The sequence below is a fragment of the Haliotis cracherodii genome, unplaced genomic scaffold, assembly GCF_022045235.1.
Source record: "Haliotis cracherodii isolate W230 unplaced genomic scaffold, xgHalCrac1.p SCAF_17, whole genome shotgun sequence".
Classification (NCBI taxonomy): domain Eukaryota; kingdom Metazoa; phylum Mollusca; class Gastropoda; order Lepetellida; family Haliotidae; genus Haliotis; species Haliotis cracherodii.
The window spans coordinates 7,867,610-7,886,230 of record NW_027266272.1 but is presented as its reverse complement, the minus strand read 5'-3'; the positions used below and the strand labels follow the sequence as shown (position 1 = coordinate 7,886,230).

General features: G+C 37.7%; 1 protein-coding gene and 1 long non-coding RNA gene across 5 annotated transcripts; both read right to left on the bottom strand.

The window, feature by feature from the left end:
• Positions 1-784: 784 nt before the first annotated feature.
• LOC139464312 (uncharacterized) lies at positions 785-8,907 on the bottom strand. 3 transcript variants are annotated; one of them, XR_011653103.1, is made up of 5 exons: positions 8,489-8,907; positions 7,875-7,994; positions 7,444-7,536; positions 2,667-2,801; positions 785-985 (listed from the first exon to the last, which is right to left on the bottom strand). It is a non-coding gene; the product is annotated as an uncharacterized lncRNA (long non-coding RNA). The 3 variants fall into 3 exon arrangements; XR_011653101.1 differs by having other exon boundaries at positions 7,909-7,994; XR_011653102.1 differs by having other exon boundaries at positions 7,909-7,991.
• A 4,627-nt stretch (positions 8,908-13,534) lies between these two features.
• On the bottom strand, positions 13,535-18,510 carry LOC139464311 (uncharacterized). Of its 2 annotated transcripts, none has more exons than XM_071245831.1 (3): positions 18,431-18,510; positions 15,404-16,303; positions 13,535-13,761 (listed from the first exon to the last, which is right to left on the bottom strand). In XM_071245831.1, exons 2-3 carry the CDS (start codon positions 16,296-16,298, stop codon positions 13,577-13,579), a joined length of 1,080 nt encoding a protein of 359 aa, XP_071101932.1. In that variant the 5' UTR covers positions 16,299-16,303; positions 18,431-18,510; the 3' UTR covers positions 13,535-13,576. The 2 variants fall into 2 exon arrangements, with proteins under 2 accessions (XP_071101932.1, XP_071101934.1); XM_071245833.1 differs by lacking the exon at positions 18,431-18,510 and adding an exon at positions 16,893-16,954.
• Between the last annotated feature and the right edge of the window lie 111 nt (positions 18,511-18,621).

Sequence of the window (18,621 nt, the reverse complement as noted above, 5' to 3'; positions counted from 1 at the left end):
TGCTAGGGTTAGGTTTTCTACTCAGTATATGTCCGACAGTGACATGAATGATAAGGTGCTAGGGTTAAGGTTTCTACTTAATATATGTCCGACAGTGATGTAAAACTGGGTTATTTCTGATACAGACGCTGATGTTATCGTATCTCAACAGAAACATGAATCGTGAGGTGCTTGGGTTTGGGCTTCTTCCCAATGTATGTCCGACAGTGATGTAAAACTGGATTATTCTTGAATCAGACGCAGCAGGAATCTCAAAAGAACAAGAATCGTAAGGTTGTAGGGTTAGTGTTCCTACCCAATATATATCTAATTGTGATATAAAACTGGGCCGAAAAGTGACAAGAAACTGCTTTATTAGTCACACAGACCCTACTTATTAATTTCTGCCTTTATGGTACTGCAATTTTGCTGAAGTAGAGTGAGAGAAACTTGGGTGCACAGGTGTCCCAATTGTCATGGTTGATGGAACTTGATGTACTGGTCATGGGTTCAAATCCAGAATATGATCAGTCGTTAAACCTGTAACTATCTTTCGGAATACCCTGTGATAAAGTTTTCGAGGTTGTATGATTAGAAATCACATTCTGACTGTCACTTTCATGATCTGGTAAGCGACGCTCTGATTGGTCGAATGAAAGGTCGTTCTGACGTGACTCCTAATGGGATTTCTTCAGGTCTTTGTTTAGTGGTAGCGAGAACTAAGGTCTGATTTTAGTGAGATTGTGGTGACGGAAACACAACTAGTATCACATGTATTCCAATACTTTATTCTATTCTATACAGAAATCCATTTTTTTATACTATATATACATCAGTAGTGAAAACAAAAAACTTCTGAATATCATATTTGTGAAACTTATACTTAAAGATGGTGTCAGTTATCTTCAACTTGCTGAATATGAACTTTAACATTTGGTCATGACAATATTAGTGTTGGAATCAAGAGTGCAGCATCCAGTTCATGACATCACTTTAAAGCAGATATCTGAAACCACAAAAAACTGAATCAAAAATCTTATCTGGAGCTCTGTTAAAATACTGTAAAATTTGCATTTTATCTCAAACCTTAAATAAAATATTTCAAATATTTCAAATTCACACATTTCTCAGCCCATTTATACACTTTATTAACAACAATTAGTGAAAGCACACTTTCAAGATTTATTTTCTGGCATATTTCTCAACAATGGTGCCCCAAAACTGCTACCCTTTTGATAATTCCAACCCAATAAGTACATAGAAAGTTGCATGATCAAAAACATAAGAACAAATAGTTGAAGGCAAGTGTTTTAAGAAGCACATAGTGTTTCAAATAAAAAATATGACTAAACTTAATCAAATAGATTGCAAACACATGTCCTAAGTCTAGATGTATACAATGAACACTTCTCAAGAACATCTGTGCATCCTTACAACAGGACTAACTTGCATAATTTCAGAGCAGATTTGTTGATATGCTATTTCCGATGACCTATAAATGTGTTTGTGGGGGAAGTATTTAAATGTATGGGACCCATGTATTTTACCTGAAGTTTAAGCCAATCTGTGGTATTTCATGAAGGGTGTTTTAGCAAGGGATGACTGTATTTATGTTTATGTTGCAACATTACAAAAAGAACCAACATCAGATATTTCAAATCCTTATCTTGAACAAATATACAGTTTGGAATCCCAATAAAATTCACATTTCTAGAACTGATTTGCCGCTCTGATAAAGGGTACTTATATATTTTATTATGTGGCTGTTTTCTCAATATCATTTTCATTTTAACACTTAGATCAATTCATTACATTTAATACACTCCTGTGTCACCATTTACAGTGTTGATATTTTCCATTCATCACTCCAATTTACCGGTATATGCATAAAACCAAAAGGACTAAACGAAAATGCAGTAAATGTAGATAAGGGGGCACATGTGAAGTATGTGCAGTTAAAGTAACAGCAGTTAAAAAAATAATACTATGCCCCAAAGTACAATGTAATATAATTTAGCATGGACGACAAATTCAATATGGTTGACATGGTGGCCATATTTAGAATCTAGATATTATCACTGTCATCTTGTTACAATAACAAGCAACTAACCAACATATATCAACATTGGTCTATGTTATGTGTCGTTATATCCGCAGCCATGTTATTTTCGACCACCTTAAAAGGAAGATAAATTTGAAAGTGACCATTGAACATGATATGTCTTTACACACATGACCATTCTATTTTATGTTGTAATTTAAATTTCTTGTCCATTATTCATGTGTTCAATCATTTTCAGATGACTTTTGGACCCCACAACCCCTCAATACCTGAAAAGTTCATGGTGAATCTCAAACCTGAACTGTGTTCAGATAACAGCAGTTACGTGGGTGATTTTTGACCTGCTGACAGATTATTGTTCAGATCAATATTTGCTTCAACTCAGACACCCACCTCAATGCAGTTATGTTTGCGATTTCGGACCTTCTTGATTTTGACTGATTTTGCTGACTTTTTGCCTAGTTTTACATTTAATGTATATTTTATAAAAATAAAAGTCCAAAAAAAGGAAACAGTGGATAAATAACACACAACAAGCCATGAGGAATTTATCATCCTTTAATTTTCAAACCCCTGATGAAATTTGGAAGTTTAATCTTACCCAAAATGTAAAAGAACAACTTACTTTTCCACATAAATTTTTTAACCAGATGTTATTCTTCCACCTTATTTGATTTGCAGATTTCCATGTCAGACAAAGATCAAGCGGTGTCATAGGATTCCTTTTCACTTGATCAGGAGAGATGCTGTTGTCAGCCAACTGAAATAAAAAATATGACGATGATAATCAATGCTACTCCATAGTCATAGTCATCGGGGCCTTGGTCTATAATTCAGGGTACGATTTCATTTTTTTCTGTCTTACCACCTGCACCAGGTGCAACAAAGTGAACTAAGCAGGTTGCACCACCAAAATTTTCTGTTATTTTGAATTTTAAATAAATTCAAAGAAAAAAAACCCTTGAGAATGTGCTCTAGAATTTATTTTGACGTGAATCTGTACATGCCTTTTCATATCATGATATCGAGTAAACAACCTTAAACAGAAGTCTCAAAGTGTCTGTTGTGATTGTAACCTCATGAGTGACTGTTCTAGTGGTAATTGTGAAGAGTCCTGCAAGTTCAATGCATTCAGACCACCTGTGTATTTCACTATTTTCATGAACTTTTGTTTCCTGGATTCGAAAAGACTTGCAGCCAGTTCTAAAAGAATTCAGTTTTCCACTTATGGTTGGAAATGTTACCTGCACTGGGTGCGACCTAACCTCACCTAATAGTTACCGACACCTGGGCCTACTTGCACAGAACAATCTTAGTTACAATCGATCTTAGGCGGCTACAATCAATTTTACAATCACCATACAATTGTCCTATTCCACTTGCACAAACCCATCTTAGTGTGATTGTAAGACGGCTCATCTAAGATTGAAATCTTCAACGGTGGAGGTACAAATATCTTAAACTTGACTCCTGTCTACAGTTGCCTGCGTATACAATAAGTGGAACTGTTCACGACACAACATGTACCTCCCTCCATGGCACCTTGCACAGTTTCAAGAAAGGTGCCAATAATTTGAAGGAAACGATTACTAGAATGATGGCATATATTTTTGTTGGCATTAATAGTGTCATGATTTAGGAATTGTTATCTGTTTCAACTTGAGAAATACCTACTCATGTTTTTTTATCAAAAGTATTGAAATACGAATAAATATATTATTTAGTGACACAATCATTATGAAAATTAAAATAAATAATACTAAAAATATTTCCTAATAACATAACATGGGGGAGCTTTTCGTAAAATCCTAAATATATCCTTCATGCTTTCATTTCGTTGCTGTGACAAAGGATGTTATGAGTACCTTTTCAAAACACAGGAAGACGCAGGATTTCAAGAATGCATGGGAAATAATAATAATGAATAATGTTTCGAGAAAGCAGTTGTTTAATATACATTCACTTGGTATTAATTATATTGATAATTATTTTAAGAAGGTGTAAATTTTACTTTTGCTATTTATGGGAAATTTTACACAAATTTCAAATGTCTCATCATGTGTATTTGCTTGTTTAATAAATACTTTTCTTTTCTTTTTAATTCAGATTTTAAAATCCCTCGTCCCCTGCCAACTCGATTTTAGATTTAAACATGTTTGACTTCATCTAATATTTATTTGTAGATTAATTTAATGATGAACTAAAGACAAAATAACTGACACGAATGGGACCGAAAAGAATAACAGGGGGAGCTCAGCGATTCTACAACATTAATACACTGGGCAAGGTAGATTCTACGCTACATGCTTACACAAAGGAAAACCACTCTCATCTAGAGTATAAACTATGATTAGCTGCCCTTGAGTTATCGAAAAGGTCACGGACGTTACTAATCGCTTGCATACAACTTTTTATCCTTCCCTTGATTAGTGAAAAGGTATGTTGTTTCCCACTTCTTTCAGCATTGAGTCCGGTGGGTAGAGTACTTTTACTTTTAGCTATCGATTCAATAGTTAAGTGGTTCACCATTGCAATTAACGATATTTCTGACGTTAAATCTTAAATTAAAGTGTTGATTTGAATCATAAAGTTAACAAAATAACGAGGCAATATTTGAACATAAGGCAGAATATTTATGTGAATTAGATGAGGTCCTGCACGCCATTTTGTCAAGTTTATTCAGGGACCACAACGATCTTAGCTACTTAAGACTGGTTTGGACCAATTGTAAGTTTCGCTTGTAGCTTACAATGATCATAGCCTACAATCCCTTTGATCAGTTGGACAGTGATTGTAGCCGAAGCCTAAGATCGTGATCTTAAGGATTTACAATAATTGAAGTGCTAAAATTGTTCTGTGCAAGTGGACCCAGCAATGTGTTTACCTGCACTGGTGGGGCTTGTATGTAGAGAAATCGATCCCTGTAATTGAATGTGATTATGGCTATTAATGTAGTGTTTAAGTAATAGTATAGACAAATACTACAATGACAATGACAGAATTTGCTGTGTATATTTCTTATTTATCAATAAGTCATTAAAGCCTTAATCATGTTAATGATATTCAACATAACCCTAAGATAATGACTGTTCTCTTCCTGTCAACATTAACAGATTTCTACATTCAACTGTTTATTACTCAAAATTGTGTATCTTGTGTAAGTTAATAGGCAATATAATCAGAAACCTATTATCAGGATGAGTTGGTTTTCAAACACAGAGATCCATGAAAAACATTTGACAGTGACCATCATACATAAGGGCAATGTGTTGAATTGGACTTGATCACATGTGTCTAATGGTACTCTCTCTGATTGGGTGCTGCCTAACTTCCTTCTTTCTAACATGTCAGTCACTGGATACAATAGATCATATTTGAAGATATTGATGAATTTCAAAACAATTGTCATACACACTGGTATACCATAATGACATTATAGATGGAAATAAATTCCTTCTACAGCAATTTAATATCATCTAACAGTTCTGGAATAGCTAAATATGCAAACAAATGAATCAACATGTTTTTACACTATAGATGACTTACGGTACAATAACTTATATGTCTGAGAAGTGGAAGAAAACAACATTTTAAACATATCTGCCATGTTGGTCATACTCAAACTCAGATAAAAATTTTGAATACATTTCTGGTGACTTTATTCCTGGAACCACACAAAAAATGACAGCTTCATAACAATTGTAGGTTATTAAAGAAATGTAAAAATAAAGCATCAATGGATTCAAGGATTACATTAAGGTTAAAGTTCATAAATGTGCAAGTTATTGAAATACACACAACAGAACCTCGTGCAAAAGACGTTGATACTTCATTGTGTTCAGTAGTATACAGTGCAGAGTCTGGTGAGTCCAGTAAAGAGTCAGAATATAATATAGCAGTTGCCTTATTAGTCTATAGCAATTTGTTATCTGCAAATATATTAAAAAATATTGGACATTACTATCTAATTGGATTAGGAATTCCAGAGAGATTAGATAAGTACGTAAAACATAATTTTAACAGTATGATTAGAGAATCAAGATGATATTTTTAAGATTAGAAAGTAAATTTGTCCCCAGTTTTAAGAGGTTTGGGTAAGCCCTGTAGTGCATGGTCTAGTGCAAACATTTACAATGTAGGTCTAAACTAAACAGGGGGCCCTAGCACTTGACCTTACATCTTCCACAAACAGCCTGTCAGCTGAAAAGGAACATAGCAGTTTTCTTATAATGTTCAATTCTTCCAATTCAGGTGCAAAGAGTTTTAATATTTATAATATTAATAAAAAAACATATACTTTATGCTGACAACCCTAGCATCGGTTAAAATGATGGTGACTCGCTTGTATTACTTTTCCCATTTCTATTAGATTGGAGACACGTATTTCAGAATATGATGAGCAAACTTGACTCTTGTCAGGTAATATTATCAATACACCAGGTAGGCACCTTGCACAAACATAACTTGAGAAAGACAGAGACGAGTTCAACAGAAAATACCACAACAAGGTAGTGCACATTAGCTCTGTTGTGAGGAAGATACTGATTTTACAACTAAAGTGGACACTTTCTAGCACATTTTACAAACATACATAACCTGAAGATACCGTATTAATTGTGTTACGACAAAGCATGTGCAGATAGTTGTGGGAACCTTGGTTTGTGTCTCTTACAAACTGATACAAACAGTCTGTATTCATAATAATCAATAAAAATAGCACATTATAATACTAGAGTATAAGATTATTTAAAAATTGAACTGTATAACTTTGTTTGTTTGTTGTTTAATGCTGTACTAAGCAATATTCGTGCTTTGACAGCTGCCTGTAAATAATCAAATCTGGACCTGACAATCCAGTAAATGACATCGTGGGCATCAATCCATGCCAATGGGATACGATGACATGCATCAACATGGTCTCTGAGCCTGACCCCTCAATCACGTTAGTCGCCTCTTATGACAAGGATAGTCGCCTCTTAAAGCAAGCATGGTTTGCTGAAGACCAATTCTGACCCTGATCTTCACTGGTAAATGTGTATAACTAAACATGCTGAAGTAGTGCCCATGATCATGTGGCACTTGCCACCAAGACAATAACAAGAACTACAGTAACAATATTCCCTCTATTTGGGTACAACACAAATTGTCTAAAACACTGAGAAATAGGCACATTTGCTCTTAGTCCTTATTAAAGTGTACTGGTACTGTACAGACAAATCTTATTTTGGAATGTATCAGAAATAACAGGAAAATGACAAGGACAAATGCAGGCCAGTAGACAAAGTGAAATGAAAAATATACAATATATAAAACACTGCCAAACAGATCACTATTTAAAAACAACACTATGTCATTTTTTGTATGTACAATGACATTATAATTGGGGATTCAATTATACTTACTAAAACAGGATGTTGCCAGCAGTGTTCACTACGGTTCATGATATGGTATTCTCAGTTCTGTCCATTGTTCATAGGCAGATGTAGTGTCTGCTACTGTCAACAAAAACATTCCAACATTACACCCTACACTAAATTGTATGAGTTAAATGGAGGTATATTCATCAATAAAATGGTATTTTGCCTTCAGACATTTAGTTATCAGAGGATTACAGTTAGTTAGATGCTGTAGGCCTAGTCATAATCTTAAAATATGACAACACAATTATTCAGGTATAAATGGATAAATTTGAGTTTGTTGACAGAGGTTGCAAAGAAACAATACAGATGTAGACTGACCAGTGTAATTAACTAACAGTTGGGGAATGTTGATCATGACTTGTTATAAAGTCTATCAATCAGCCTCTCTACTATCAACAAAAATTTAGGCCTACAAAACAAACACTTTCATCAGCACTTTGAGAATACCAGGGTCACGTGATGGTGTTTTGGAGCATTTTCAGTTGTTTGGGACTTCAGAGCTTGAATAAATTTCCTGCCTCCGATGCATACTGCTGAAATGTAAACAAAATACGACATATAATAGTATATATATGTAAGTACTAATTACTAGTAATTACTACCAGTTGGACTAGAAGAAACGAGCGATTCTGAAAAGGAACGTGACCCAATCGTCTTTGGATGCAAGTGATTCGCGTCAAAACATGGGCGCTTGATACCAGGCAACAACTCCAATACAATATACGATAGGTGGTACTGTAGGACATACTGTTTCGGTAAAGCACTCTTTCTTTTAGAATAAACGGCATTTATGATGCGTGACCTTGCTTGTGCACGTCGACGTTGTTTCTAGGGACGCAAAGAATGCAAGGCTACCTGTAGAAAACACGCACGACATTACGTTCCCATTTGTGGCAATGGTAGGAATATTGAAGAGTATTTATTGTTATGAAAACACCCACGTTTGTTGTGCTCTATTTAGAGAAAAGACACAATTAACTAGTCTAAACTTGGCCTAGGTTGAGTGGAACAAATGACGTGACCTTACACAAAATGGCGGCGGATGATGATGCATGACGAGGTCATGTGAAAAGCTGGTGATGTAATTGTCAATGGTTACTGTATAATTTTCTTCATGATAATGTAGATTCTATTTGTAATTCCTGGTGACTGGGAACATACTGGAATGGTGGTCGAAAGGTTTGCATGGCGCATTTCACCATTACGAAGCTACTTCTACATCTAGAAAGCTAGCTGGTTACAGGCTGAAGTTGCTCTGCGGTAATCTATTTATTTTTCTGTTGAGACAGAGCCTGGCCTGCATACCGTCGACGTAGACTCGTTGACCAATGAAAATCATTTTAGACATGCTCCTTTGCCGTTAGCTAGTACTAGCAGTAAATGTTAGTCTCCAGAGACGTAGAGACCGTCTTTGTACCTACTAGTAGCAGGTCATAGTTGCTAACAACTCTGTGCTAGTAGTAGGTAATATTTCCTGGATCGGGTGAGTATATAGACTGAGGAGCCAAATAAACTCTACCTGTCAGCTGATTTTATCTTATGTTTCATTTTCAGTTGAAAATATCTTAGTCATCCAAGAATTTAACTGTACTGGCGCTTAGAGAGCACTCAAAAAAACTTATAGATGGTTTATTTAAAAAAATATAATTTGATTAAAAAAATAAAAATTAAAAAATATGTTTTCGCATTATACACAGCTACTGGTGGGTATCGTAGACATCTTATCTTTTAAAATCAATAAATTTGCTTTTTCGGTGCAAGTTTACATTACCAACAGTGTATAGGTCATAGGCTTGTAAGTTCATTTCTTACCCCCGTCTTTATTGAACCAACATATTTTTACACCAAATTCCCCGGCCATAGATTATTTTCAAATTCAAATTCAAATTAAATGAAAAACAAAATCGATATACTTTCTGTTGCCCCTCAGATTACATCATGGCGAGAAACGAAACGACGGATTTTTCTCTTGTCTTATTCGCAAAATTGAAGTATTTTTCTTACACATGTTTATTTCACATGCATTTACAGTTAGTTTGATAACAATGGTACCGTAAACATGTCATCGTGGTCAGGTACCATTGTGTCTGAGAAATCTTTCAGAAAATAATTATCCATGGTATGAATGAAACAAATGGGAAATTTTCAAAATCAAATCCATCTGCGGTGTTGAACTGGCACGTGATAAATATTATTGGACAATAAGACAAATTCTTATCGTTTTTCCCAAATTGTTTTCCAAAGTTAAGCCCCTATTGCTTGTTAGATGATAATGGTTTATAATGGTTTAAATGTTTTGGTTAAAAACATTAAAACCTTTTCATTAATATGTTTTCACTATCAATCGCCCAATTCTGGATGTTTCCATGAACAACTCTATACCTGACCAACTGATATATGCCAACTATATACATGAATATACAAGTCTGAAGGATGTTACACAGAAGATCGGTCTGAACCCCAAAACAAGACCATTGAGAAAATCACTTTCCGCGAAGCAGGATTAATTCAAGGGAACTTGTCAAAAGAGTTATGGAAATATAAGTCAAAACAGCCAAATATAAAGACAGTCTCCGTGTTTCATGCAAGTAATAGTGGGCAAGTCTAGATTACTGCAGCATCAGTACTGAAAACGAAGAAAGTCTCATAGGCTACTTTTTATGATATTTATTTAAAGATAATTTAACAACTCATTTCAGAGACTAGATGTTAGTCTAACTTAAAGATAAATTAGCTCATATGAATGAACACTTTAAGCTTTTTCGCATACCGAGATGAATTTATGTAAACACAACATCGGCTTCTTTAACTACAAGTAGTAAACACATGTTTATAGGTCCCATTTAGGACCATGCAACGATACAATAGGGACGTAAGATCATAGCATATGAGGGGCGTTCGGGTAGCCTAGTGGTTAAAGCGTTCGCTCGTCACGCCGAACACCCGGGTTCGATTCCCGACATGGGTACAATAAGTGAAACCCATTACTGGTGTCCCCCGCCGTGATATTGCTGGAATATTGCTAAAAGCGGCGTAAAACCATACTCACTCACTCAGCATATGAACCATACATGCAGTGCAAACATGTGTGTGTGTGGAGGTGCACTACCAAGAACATATTCCATGTAAACTTGCCAATGCTTGTGTAAGACCCCCCCCCCCCCCCCTATAATGTACGTATGGTGTATGTGTACGTGTGGGTGTGTGCGTGCGTGTGTGTGGGGTGCGTATAATGTACGTATGGTGTGCGTGAGTGTGTGTGGTATAATGTACGTATGGTGTGTGTGGTATAATGTACGTATGGTATGTGTGTGTGTGTGTGTGTGCGTTTGTGTGTGCATGTATTTGTGTGTGTGATGTGTGTGGGGGTATCTACGTGTTTGTGTATGATTGCGTGCGTGACTTTATAAGTAATTTGGCGTGTGCGTGCGAGCGTGCGTGCGTGTTCATAACCCAACCTTAATTTTAAACATTGTGTTAGTATATGTCTTATTTTACCTTATCCAGATCATGACGTTATAATTTGCTTTTATGTCTAAGTGTCTCGTAGGCCATACCTGGTCGGATGTCATATTGTATTGTTCGTGTACGTGTTTTAGTATTAAGTGTATATAACATGTGACACTATGATAAACATTATTCTCTCTCTCTCTATTATTATTCAGGAATGGAAAGTTACCCCCCTCTACATACTGCACCACCGACTGCTGCCTGATCCAAAGAATGGCGTGACGGTTCTGTCACAATGAGAAATTTCAGTTATTTGATTTTACAATCGATAAATATATACAATATAATGTCCGCTCCCATATGCGAGACATGCTCCTACATCTCTATGTGTAACTTCTACAGTCAATGTGTGCAAGGAGCAGCTTGTATCGCGGCGAATTCCACACAGGCAACATCGTTCTCGTGGCATCAACCAAGTCTGCATGGAACGGAGCGGTTCTTGAGATCGATACAGCGTGTGTCGGTAGTCCTCGCTGTCGGCTAACACATTCACCGGTATTTACAGTAATATTCGCATAGTGGTTCAAGTAGAGATTTGTTTCTCGTTTGAATTTCTTGTTTAGATAAATAATGTATACCGCATTTAAACTGCCCGGTAAAAGAAAATTGTTGTTTGTTTTGTTTGTTTGTTTGTTTGTTTGTTGTTTAACGCCGAATTCAGCAATATTACAATTGTATGACGGCGGTCTGTAAATAATCGAATCTGGACCAGACAATATAGTGATTGTACAGTGACATAATGAGCATCGATCCACACAATTAGGATACGATGACATGCATCAACCAGCGGGTCTGACCACCCGATCCCGTTAGTCGTCTCTTATGACCATTCGTGACCAACTCGTGTTATTCCGGGACAAGCCGAATAGCGATTCTTGCAGGTTACGGAAAGAGGCGAGTGGTGACGAATGTCTTACGACAAGCATACGATAGAGGTGTAAAGCTCCGAAGCCTAGTCTTTAATATCCGCCCACGAAACCTTTGAAAGGTCATGTGACCCGGTGGTTGACATGTCGAACGGGGCATATGCACCAACCACCGCGATGAATAAACTACACTGGTTCGATCCACCTTTTGGTGCTGTCTGCGCGCGAGTATTTATGCACGCACGCACGCCCACATACATACATCAAATAATTTGTGTTTTGTTTTACGCCGTGCTTGGCAATATTGCAGCAATATTGACATCATGAGCATCGATCTACGGATTATATAGGATACGATGACATGCATCAACCAAGTCAGCGTGCCTGACCACCACCGTTAGTCACTTCTTAGACAAGCATGGGGTGCTGAAAGACACAATCTCATCTGGATCTTTACGATACAGATCGTTTTGATATACCGTATTCGACGTAATATGCGCCCAGGACGCTCTCAAAATTAGATATTTGGGGCTCTTATTAGAATAGAGTTGAAAGATAAATTTCGCGGTTTATGCCGACAGCCTGAAATGTTTATATACGACAGATATATTTTCCCAGAATTTAATTGCCCATAAGTAAGGGTGCATATAACACACAAGTGCGTATTATACACGAATAAATAAGTCTTGTGTACATTGATCAATCGGAAGGGATGCTAATTGGGATTGTTCACTAGCCAATATATTAACAAATATCGCCGTGGGCGCTTATTACGTCGAATAAGGTAAGTGGAATATTACTGACCGGAGCGTTAAAAAAATCACTTCCTTAATTAATTGACTTATTGAATTATAACAAGGCTACAGTCTGTGAAAATACCCGTTTTATTGTCATCTCATAAAGGAAATATAAAACTAATATTTCAGATCTGAATAATTGGTTAATATTCGTGAAAAGTGCAGGACAATATACTGGCAAACACACAGAGCTGGAAGCTGGGACGGTGGAGTTACATCAGATGTACAAAAGATACAAAATATACCATGAAACATTAACACAATACTACAGTCAGCAATCCATACAATGTTCACTTCAACATTGCCTTGGGGTAGCATAGTCTTGGCCCCATTGACCACACCCACCTGCGCTTTAGCAACGCCTTGATGCTCCGGTGGTAACGTGGACTTAGCCCCAGTTCCACACCCCTCCCCCCATTTCATCAACGCCTTGACATTCTGGTGTAACAACACATTAGTCCGAGTTCCACACCCCTCCCTATATTTCAACAACGCCTTGGTACGAGTTCCACACCCCTCCCTCTATTTCAACAACGCCTTGGTCCGAGTTCCACACCCCTCCCTCTATTTCAACAACGCCGTGGTCCCAGTTCTACACCCTCCCTCTATTTCAACAACGCCTTGACTTTCTGGGGTAACATAGCCTTTGTCCCAGTTCCACACCCCTCCCTCTATTTCAACAACGCCGTGGTCCCAGTTCTACACCCTCCCTCTATTTCAACAACGCCTTGGTCCCAGTTCTACACCCTCCCTCTATTTCAGCAACGCCTTGGTCCCAGTTCTACACCCTCCCTCTATTTCAACAACGCCTTGGTCCCAGTTCTACACCCTCCCTCTATTTCAACAACGCCTTGACTTTCTGGGGTAACATAGCCTTGGCCCCAGTTCCACACCCCTCCCTCTATTTCAACAACGCCTTGGTCCCAGTTCCACACCCTCCCTCTATTTTAACAACGCCTTGACGCTCTGGGGTAACATAGCCTTGGCCCCAGGTTTAGGTCGCTCCACAATCCGGAACTGAAATCCTTCTTTTCCCTCCAACAGATGGCGCTCGTGCTGCCAACTGAACAAGCCGCCGTCCGTCGTCTCGGCGAAAGGGTTAATCTCGATCACCCACAGCTTGTCACCTGGATAACACAGAAAACAGTCATAGCATGGTGTACTTTAGTGGGTGTGTAGTGTCTGGTACAGTGGATTTCTAGATCAATTAATATAGTATGAGTGTCAGAAATGCACTCTCCAAATTATCTTTACGCAAGATATATTAAGATACTGCAATTCTGACACTCGCCATATTAATTGATCTAGAATTATTTAAGCAACAGAAGGGCCTGTGTGGACTTAACGGCATAATTGTCGCCCATGTATCTAACATGTCTTCGTCAGTATTGTTCGCGAACCGTTGATATCTAGCAAACGATGTAAACACGACCATAGTTATCGCCCTTGCATTACAATCAGATATTCTCGATTAGATCCGCTATACTGCATTTGATAGGTGTTCACTTGTCAGATAATTGAATGATATTACTGTATTCGCAAAAGTAAGAGCTTCGGCATTTCCTAGCGGGGTATATGAAAGTAAAACCTTATCTGTTAGCGGGGTACATGGGAAAAAATGTCCATTCAATAACCAACAGAAACAAGTATCTTAATGAAGGTAAGATAAAAAAACACACACACTATTTATACACCCGGCTAGATTCACTGACAGAATGAGACCGCCTCCTGGGTGTCATGGATAGACCGTCTTTCTGGAAAGCGAACGATCGGAGGCTCTGTCCACTGCCCCCGGCACTGGCCGCGTCATACCAAAAGACGTTAATTGATGGTACTTGTTAGTTGTTCATCTGTCTGGCATTAACGGAATAAAAAGAGGACAGGCCGTCTCGGAGTCCTTATATTGTGTCTGATTAGGGCATCCATGTTAAAATGCAGCATGGTATCTCAGTGGACAAGCTCTATTAAGCCGTAATTTATCCGGACAATGACAAGAAGCCGCAACAGCGCCATATACGTGTTTGTGTGTTTTTGTTCTTTGTTGTTTAATGCCGCACTCAGCAGTATTCGAGCTATATGACGTAAATAAGCTGTAAATTATCGAATCTGGGCCAGGCAATCCAGTGATTGACATCATGAGCATCGATCCACGCAATTGGGATATGACACGCACCAATCAAGTCAGCGAGCCTGACCACCCGTTAAGCGCCTATTACGACAAGCATAGTCGTTTTACGGCAAGCATGGGTTGCTGAAGACCTATTCTAACCCGGATGTTCACGGGTATCCAAGTCGCTGTATAAGGGAAGCAGTCTTGAAAGCGATGTTTCACCCATATTACCTCACGCCACCGACAGAATGTGACAACCCTATTGATCCCAGTGGTCCGGTTTGAACCAGCGATCACGGATGGATAAATGGTCTAATTTCGCAATTCTCTAAGCAGAGTTGCGTCCCTTAGACTTAAAATGATCTGCTGGTGGTTGCCTTGATCGTTTTGCCAGAATTTCAACCACATTCATCCCTTGGGCTCTAATACATCCTTCGACAACACTTTTCGGTGTAATATAATATCAACGCTGCATTGAACACTATAACAATTATATCACAGCGTTTCGTCTTCAGGTGGGAGGAACACCGAAAGTGACAAAGACCATGGGCGCTTAGCATATTAGATGGGAATCCGGTATTCCATCTCACAATAGGTTGATCCGGACATGAACCGATAATGCAAGACCGAACAGCGTTTGTATATGTGTGAGTGCTTACCGTTATCACAAACTGCAAAATCGATTATGTATGCTGTTGGAAATTCCCCTTCTTTCATCATCGGGCGTACCTTGTCATTAAAATATTTGCAAAGAATATCCTTGAGATGGTCCCTCGTGTCTAGGAGCCTCTGCGAGAAAATCAGATAGTTGTACTGCGACAAGGCTACAAGCTCTCCCCCGAACACAAAACCCCTAAACTCCATATCAACATCAATATCAACGAATTTCCTCACGACAAAGTTCTCTTCAAATCTGCCTTTGATTTCCAGAGCTAGCAACATATCTTGGTAGATACGTTCACTCCTCAAGATCATATCAACCACTTCTTCTGCAGTTTTAACTTTGAGGCCTTCAAATCCAGCTTTGAGAAGGCACGTGATTTGGATATTTTCATTTTTCTGTTCGTCTTCTGGTAATTCCATTAAATACTTATGATACACATCTTTGAATCGTCGTTGGACCATCGGTGCATCCTTGGCGCTTCTGCTTGACGTCTTCACAAACGCAAAACCATCTCTTGCTGTAAATTTGTTCATGACCGATTCCAAACGCTGAGTGACGTCTTCAATTATTATTTTTCCGTCTGGCGTTAACGTATCTCTCCAGTTGACGTCACAGATCTGTTCAGAATCAAGATTCCTGTAGCAGTCTTCAAATATTTGTACAAAGAGTCTCGCTTCTTCGATTTTCAAGGGACATAACTCTGTCGGAAAGGTCAGCTCTTTAAGAATGTGCATCCATTTCTCAGTATTAACATCAAGGACAGAGTTTTGGTAGAGAGTTATCTCCTCTTGAGTAATGTAGCCGGCTGTTTTGGGACTGGAGAAATCTTTAATGGGTTCTGTTACTTTCTTTAGCTTGCAGTTTCTTAGTTGCTCCGTCAGCGACGCCATTGGACCTGAACAAAATAAACACATTAATATGACATCATCCTCGTTTTATTATCCATGAGAGTTTGAGAGTCAGTCATGATTTAACGTCACCTCGACACTTCTTCAGACATACACCGACGGGAACAAGTCATAATATCTATAACCAGGCCAAATAAATATCTCGATTCTATTTTGATATACATTGCTACAAGCATGTGATACACATAGCTCGATTCTATTTTGATATACATTGCTACAAACATGTGATACACATATCCCGATTCAATATATTATATATATATATACCTTCGATCACGTCATATAAATATCTCGATTCTATTTTGATAGACATAGCTTCAAGCATGTCATATACACATCTCGATTCTATTTTGCTATATATACCCTGGGCCGATACGCTACCCTTTCTTGGTTTTCTGCCCCATTGGAATGGAAAGACGCTAAAAATAGACGTCCAATCCATTTTAGCATAGCTATTAGGTCCATTGTATTTATCATAACAGAATGTAGCCATAATACACTGAATAACTTAGGATGATATGATATAGATATTTACTTATCTTACACGAATGTGCCAATACTACCAAAGTCGCCTACATCATAGGTCGTCCAACGTTTGTTTGTTTGTTGTTTAACGCCGCACTCAGCATTATTCCAGCTATATGAAGGCGGTCTGTAAGTAATCGAGTCTGGATCAGACACTCCAGTGATTGATAGCATGAGCATCGATCCACGCAATTGGGATCGATGACATGTATCAACCAAGTCAGCGAGCCTGTGTTACTTTGAAAACGTAGACCATGAACGACAAACTATATACATGTAGGTGAAACATTTCGTGAAACAAACAAATCTCTAAATCGTCTCGGTCTCCATGTGACTTTCAACCAAAGCGGGCCAGGAAGCACAATTAATACAAAGTTTTAAATTCAAGGACAAAGAGTTCCTTATCAGGGTCTTGAAGCAAAATTTGCTTCAGAAACAATAAATTGAATTCATGGATGAAAAAAATTGAATAATTTAGAAACGATGAAGTGCAATATTCACAGTACAGTGTTTCACACTGTCCGTATAATAATTCAAATAAGAACATTCAGAGTGCGAAATTCACTAAACTGTATGCTATAAATGGATCTGACAAAACCGGCACGGCGTCAAAAGGCCACCAAACTGGCTTAAACGGCACAATATTTCGTTGACACCATGTGCATGATACATACAGAAAAAAGAATGATGAAAACTAACAATAATTGATCACATAAACAGACAATATTCACATATTGTTATCCACATAAACACTATCAGTGTCCCTACATTCGCATGTGTAAGCACGCAATTCATCTCCGCATTCACACATATATTTATCAACATTGTTGATCTATACACGGTCTATAATATCATTTCAATCTTTATTCAGTCAGTTCATCAGTCGTATATGTAAATGAGGTGGACGAGCATTTCTACTTACAACTATATCGTGACCTTATAAAAAATGAATATATATATATAAATATATATATTTTTGTGTGTGTTTCTTTGGGTTTTTTTTTAATATGTGTGATTACACATTGTTATTACACTATATGTGTGTGTATGTATATTTATCTTAAACTGTGAGTCTGTTTGCTTGTTTCTTTGGGAGAAACGTGAATGCATGCTCACATTTCTCCCAAGACGAAAACCAGTCAGCAATATCAAAATTGTCCCCATTCCGGGTGACGTGACCATTCTAAACAAACAAACGAAAAAGACAGTCCATCCCAGAAACTTAATCGATCCAAGTACTCCTAAGGGCGGAGATTTTCTTGGAGCATTAACCCGTTATGCATATCAGAAAACATGTTGGTGACGGCACAAACACATCCCAAATATTTTTTATAGGCCGATGGTGTATCCTACACGGCCGAAATGGGATACAGGGGTCCAAAGACGTATATAGATCTATATAGATCTACATCTTTGATGGGATAAAAAAAAATTGTCGTGCACAGCAACGTATTCCTGGGAACACGATCAATTCCTGGTTACTGACTAGATCTATGACATATTCAACGAGAGAAATGTATTTTTCCTGAATAAGTGTGAGAATGTCCTGAGAAAATGTATAATGAAACTAAATTAGTTAGATACGCTACCTGTTCAGAAGCAGAATGCGATGATCTTGTTGATGTTATATATCAATGAACGCGTTTCCGTGTTTAGGGCTATTTTTAGCTCAGCGTCTAATAGATCACGTGGTTGGGAGTAATCTGTTTGTGCTCTTGTTTAAAATATATTTTTGCTATCATTGTTTGTTTATATAATTAAAAGATACACTCAAGAGACG

Coding starts and splice junctions, on each gene's coding strand:
- LOC139464311 (XM_071245831.1), bottom strand. CDS start 16,298: ATGGCGTCGCTGACGGAGCAACTAAGAAACTGCAAGCTAAAGAAAGTA. Junction 13,762..15,403: donor TTTTGCAGTTTGTGATAACG/GTAAGCACTCAC, acceptor TGTGTTATCCAG/GTGACAAGCTGTGGGTGATC.